The 6,167-nt window shown below is 35.6% G+C and overlaps 1 protein-coding gene across 1 annotated transcript; it reads right to left on the bottom strand.

Annotated features, from left to right (window-relative positions):
• Nucleotides 1–2,510: 2,510 nt before the first annotated feature.
• LOC125204696 (trihelix transcription factor PTL-like) lies at nt 2,511–5,171 on the bottom strand. The gene is made up of 2 exons (XM_048103404.2): nt 4,594–5,171; nt 2,511–3,673 (listed from the first exon to the last, which is right to left on the bottom strand). Exons 1-2 carry the CDS (start codon nt 5,100–5,102, stop codon nt 2,809–2,811), a joined length of 1,374 nt encoding a protein of 457 aa, XP_047959361.1. The 5' UTR covers nt 5,103–5,171; the 3' UTR covers nt 2,511–2,808.
• Nucleotides 5,172–6,167: the final 996 nt, after the last annotated feature.

Genomic DNA, 6,167 nt, shown 5'->3' with positions numbered 1-6,167 from the left:
TATCAACGATGCCAAATGTGGTGTCATTTCAATCAAATCATGAATTCGTTGCCTCCCATCACACGCACAAGCACACATTAATGTGTGTACAACCAAGTATATATGTAAAAAAAGTTCACAATAATTTATTTTGTACAGTTCACTTCAGACCATATTAAATGAAAGAAAACGAGGAAGCAAGATTAGCAGAGGTGCATGTTGTACACCAGAGAGAAACAGATCTTCTCTCTCTCTCTCTAACTGTTCATCTGAATGAGCTGGTGAAGTACCAAAGCTTCCAACTATCAGAAGAAAAAGTCAGCACTCTGCATTCTTTAAATGAAACTTCTGTTGGAGTTATTATGTATACACTTTTACAAAATATATTAAAAATGGAAGTTCTCAGTAAGATTGAATTGGCATAAAACATGTCCAATTTAAGTGTTACATAAGCAATCTATATGACAATGCGTCAGACTATACAGTATATGTGAATTAATTAATCCTATCTAGCTCATGAATATATATCATTATCATGTTTTGTAATGTAATCATAGCATGAATTTTCAAAGAATTTATAAACGTATTTCTGCACTTTTGTGTATCTGTAGTGTTGATATATGTACATGAAATGGAATATGCTTTGTGATATTTTTGTTAGTAAAGTAAGTATTGTGCAAGGGATTAAAATAAGTATTGTGTAAGGGATTAAATTTATGTCAGGTTCATGATAGATAAACATAAAAATAGTAGTACTAGTAGGTTTGATAAAGCATATGCGTTTCCGATATGTCAGTGATTTTAGTCTTATCTTATGCCTACTATATTATGATACAACATCATGCAGAACGAAATATACACATATATTATTAGGCGCATGGTGTTTGGTTGAATATAAGAAACGTATAATTTAGGATTAAATTGTAAAATTAAATAGTAGGAGGGGATTGACTTTGAATAATTATCATATGACTATCCATCTAAGATTATGTCATAAAATTCAATCTCATGAACCAAACATAATACAATGTAATAATGGGATATAATCTTGCCAATCGAACACCACCTTAAAAGACAATGAACTTTAGATTATCAATAGATTTGCATTATAAATAAATACTAATACCCAAGGAGATTAGTTTTATGTATACAATATTTCATGGTACTAAATTTTGAGAACACGTACATGAGTAAGGAATGCAGAGAACGGTTTCAAACAGTTAGTTTCCAATTTTCTAAGCATTTTCTCATATTTTCTCCAATTATTTCGCCTTGACATTTGTCATTCACCATGACATAATACTATATAATTCAATTATTACTTCCTCATATTCACATTTTGATTTTATGGGTACCTTACAGAAACTATTAAAATTGGGTACTCTAGTTAGACATCATTGTACCTTTTTCACTCATAAAAAACAGTAAAAACTGTCATTGCATACTACTCCCTCCGTCCCGGAGTATTAGACTCACTTCTTTTGGGCACATGATTTAAGGAATTGATATTTAAATAATTAAAGTGGAGAGAGTAAAGTATGAGAGAGGGAAAAAGTAGGGGAGAGAAGAGAGAAAAAAGTAGGTGGAGAATAAAATAAGATAGATGCTTTTTGCTAAAAAAGGAAATGAGTCTAATATGTTGGGACATCCCAAAAAGGAAAGTTGGTCTAATACCTTGGGACGGAGGGAGTACTACTTATTATGAATTTAAAAAAAAATTTGTAATAGGATAGTTTCTTGTGTTCATATACTTATCTCCTTTTCAGTTTCACTTATTAAATCTAATTTTAATTTCCTAAAACATCATTGTCGATGGACAGAGCAATAAACTGTTTCATGTAACATAGTAGTACTATGTTTTAGTAATAATTTTAGATAGTAAGCTACGTTTGCACCTATTCAAAATAAGTTACAATGTAGAAGCTTTTTAAAGTACAAATCCGTTTAGATTAAAATGAGATATAAACATACAAATGTATACATTTAAGAAAAATCTTACTGTGGACACGTCTATTTATGAAACATCATTACATTTGATTGCAAACATTTTTTAGTATATCTAACACAAATGTTACTACTACTTTTTTTTTACCGCATATCAATTTTTATATATAACTGAGTTTTATAGTATCATTTTAAACTCGCAAATCATAGATATCCATAACATAAAAATATTAAATTAATTCAATAAAACTTCCCAATCATATTCATTATATTCTACTAAAGTTATCTCATTCATATTTAATTATAAAGCTAGTATATAAATGTACTACTCACCTTCTACTAGCCATTTGTCATCCATTTTTTACTCCATTTCTGAAAATTTGCCTTGCCAAACATGGACTTGTAATCGTGGACGAGTAACTTTATTATGGAGTAACTTTATTTCATAATAACTTCTCGAGGAATTATATTGAACCCCATCAATCAATGTATACAGGACTCAGCTTTTAATGTAAACAAAAGAAAGGAACCAGAAAAAAAGATTAATGTTTTCATGTATCCCATCCACCGCACATAAACACGTACTCTAATAGTAAATCTTAAAATTAATATTAATGCAGCTGTCAAACAGTACATTTACAGGAAACAACCCCATCTTAATAACAATTATAATAATAATAATAATAAAAGTAAAACTAGATAAGTTCCTGGTGAAAGTAATTCAATCATTCAACAGAAAAAAAAATTCGACCCCAAAAAAAGACACATATATTATCAAAAGCTTAAATCAATATTACTACAAAGTAGCATCAATTAGGTCTTCTTCAAACTAACACATGTAGTAGTTAGTTAGATTTTCACCCAATTATTGAAGCATCCTTGATCTCAGTCGATGATCCTTCCATAATCATCTCCCATGAAGTACCTGAAGCAGCTCTCGCTTATGCCAGCCGCCGCATTCTGATTCGGATTCGGATTCGGGTTCGGATTCTGATTCTGATTTAAGCTTATATTCCCTTGATCGCAATAATGTTTGCTCTTCTTGGTCACATAATTATGGATGCTTTCCCATTTCTGCTTACACACCGAAGCACTCCTCTCATATCCAAAACACGACATCTTGCTCGCGATCTCCTCCCAAACCATCTCCTCCTCGAATTTCCCCTCCGTCAGCTGCATCAGCCTGCTGATCTCGCATTCCGGCCAGACGCCGCTCCCAGTGAGTCCGTGCAGCGCGTCCATGAGCGCCGCGTCGCGCGATTCAATCCACGCGCGCTCGCTCGCCCAGAACTCGCGCTCGCTCTCTATCCTCGCCGCATCGTGTTTTCTCCACTCCTCCTCCCTCGCCGCCCGCTCCCTCTCCTTCTCCTCCATCGCGCTCATCATCTTCTCCATCCACGCCTCCTGCTTCTCCATCATCTTCTTCATATGCGCGTCGATGAAATCGCTAATTTTAGCCTTCCACCCGCCATGGCTGTCATCGGATGAGCTCGTGTCGGCTTCTGAGTAGTTCGACAGGCTGAGGCTCGCGTCGGAGACCTTTGAAGTTGTCAACAGGTTGGGATGAGGAGGTGCTGGATCTTCGCTGCCGCCGTAGAGGGCTTCGAGTTGTCGGAAAAATCTGTAGTGTTTTCCGTCTTGTCTTCCGGCTTTGCCTTCTTTCGTCTTCTTGTAATATTTGTATAAATTCTCAAATTTCTCTCTGCATTTCTTGCTGCTCCTCTGGTATCCATGCTCCTCGGACATTATCCTGATTTTAATTTTATTTAGTCTTACACTCCCTCTGTCCCAGGCTAAGTGACACATTTATTTTTCGCATGAGTTTTGTGAAAAAGTGGAGGAAAAATAGTAAGAGAGCGAATAATGTAAAAACAAACTCATCTCTACAATATTTTCTCTTCACTTTTAACTATTTATTAGTATTATTTGTTAAAAACACGTACAAAAACAAATATGTCACTCAGGCTAGGACGAAGTGAGTATTTGAATAATGATGGAGAATTAATAAATGATGATGTGGTTGTGAAGTTTACTTTACCCTAGTTTCTTTTCAGAAACTAGGGGAAATCTTCATGTGATATTGATGTTTGCTGAGGAAGGAAGAACTCATGTGTTTTTGTGGATACAGTTGTGTAGAGCAACCCAATTTAGAAGAATACGACTATTCATACATAAAATAAAAACATTAATTCATATTTTTGCGTGTGTGGAATTGAGAAAGTAGCTGTTGCAGCTCTCGTCTTTTCTAGAATATTAAAACTCGAAATAAACGTTTACTAGAAACGCCCAAAAAACTAATCTTTATTGCAGCTGGAAAGTTGGAAATTTTGTTGCCCGAAACAATATTGCAGAAACTGAGTGATGCAAGGTGACTGTCACACTGGAATAAAGCAAATTAAATGTAAGAAATCTATTTAGTTTGCTGAAATCTTGAACTGGACTTTGAATTGGATTCCAGTTTTGTTAATTAAATAATTAGTGTAGTTTTGGAAAAGGGAAAGTGGAGGAGAGAGAGGAGAGGGCTTGAGATTAAATCTCCAACCACAGATGCAGGCATGATAGCATATTTGAAGGTGATTTTAGACAGGAAATGGTTAGATGATAATTTAGTTGTTTGATTAAACAACCTAGAATGTGGAAAATTAGGTTAAAGTGAAAATTGAGACATACCTTGAGACTTGATCCCACAAGGGGCCCTTTTGGTTGGCCTCCTTGAATTTGGGGTCGAGTCTCGATCTGATCTCCAGAAGAGTGAGCGTTTCCTGGCGAGGCCATCTTCCTGAACTCTCGAAACCGCTGTAGCAGGCACCACCTCCTGCGGTGTTATTACCGGAATCTGAGCGGAAGATGAGCATGTCGTACGGGTGGCTGGATAGCGACTCCGGTGGAAATAAAGGGCGGCTGCTCATGTACTGCCGCAGATCGCCCATGCCGTATTGATCTTCCATGTGTAGTGTAGAGATCAGATATATTTTTGCAAACTTTGTCCCTTCTGAACCAACTGCGCTACCTCTGCGGGCTAGAGATAGATATATAACTCTCACCACAGAATTTCTTCTCTTCTCTACTCCTCCTCTATTTTGAAGAAGAAGCAATCGAGGAAGAAGAAGGGGGGGACAGTGGAGTGAGGAGCCGCAGACCCGGATCGTGTCTTTACAGAAAAAAGGTTTTGAATTCATTAAGAGGACAATGGACCCATTTCTATGCTGTATCAATGTAATGAGGACTTCTCTCTCTATCTCTATCTATGTTATGTAGGGTTTGGATTCGTATTATGGATATATACAAAGATACTAAGTATATATTCTCTGTCCCAACCTAATTGGCACATTTCTATTTTTTTTTTACTACATATTTTGTGTAAATAATTATAAATAGCTAAAGTGAAAATAAAGTAAAAGAGATAATAATATAGATGAGGATTCTCTCTGTAGTTATTCTTTCTTTTAGTTTACTTTTCCTCCTCCATTTATTATCATCTTTCCAAACTATATGCAACTTATCTTATTTTACTTTTTCCCTTCACTATAACTATTTTATTTATTGGCATCGTGTGAGACAGAGGGAGTACGAAATTAAGAGCGAATAAAGTGAGTACATATGCTAAAAAAACACACTACCTAGCTCTCTTTCTTCTCTCTCTAAATTTGCAATTCATTAGAGGGGGCTCCCTCCCTTCCTCTCTCAATCTGTGTACAGTTCCTACTAGATGAATTGAATATGGCGATACTGGAATCAGAGCAGCGATTTCATTTACAGACCGACTCTTGCTTCAATTCTTTCTGTTCCTACCCAATTAATTCCTAATTTAAACAGTATTAACACTGTTTAGTTTTTTGAACTTCACCCCACCAATCGGGGCTCGAGGCTACTACTCGCCTTATTTATTATTTATAGTGCTAATTTAATACCATCTTTCCTCAGGCCTTTTCCGAATTCGGATTGTGGCTCCTGTTTCTGAGTTCATGGAATCCAGACTTCAATTTCTCTCTTTTGTGTAGCTGCTTTTCATTGCAAGTGGTTTCCTTTCATTAAGCTGAGATAGGTCCAGATTAAAGTTTTATTGCTCACGATTTAATCAATTGTATAGTTGTTCTGCCTGCCCAACGTCAACGCTGAACTTTCTATGTTCTGGACTAATTGAGACTAACGTAACTATAGGAGGATCTCTAATCTTTTACATTAAATCCAAACCCATTTAGGTAAATGTTATATCAAATCAAAATTTTAAAAAGATTTTGGTT

The sequence above is a fragment of the Salvia hispanica genome, chromosome 6 (assembly GCF_029641045.1).
Source record: "Salvia hispanica isolate PSC_SH4W2 chromosome 6, Shi_PSC_v1, whole genome shotgun sequence".
NCBI classification, from domain to species: Eukaryota; Viridiplantae; Streptophyta; class Magnoliopsida; order Lamiales; family Lamiaceae; genus Salvia; species Salvia hispanica.
Note: the sequence above shows the minus strand (reverse complement) of the source record. Positions and strands in the feature narration are given on the sequence as shown.

Excerpts from the sequence above, each read along its gene's own strand:
- LOC125204696 (XM_048103404.2), bottom strand. The coding sequence starts at position 5,102 with ATGAATTCAAAACCTTTTTTCTGTAAAGACACGATCCGGGTCTGCGGC. Across the intron at positions 3,674-4,593 it reads TTGTGGGATCAAGTCTCAAG|GATAATGTCCGAGGAGCATG; the intron begins GTATGTCTCAAT and ends AATTAAAATCAG.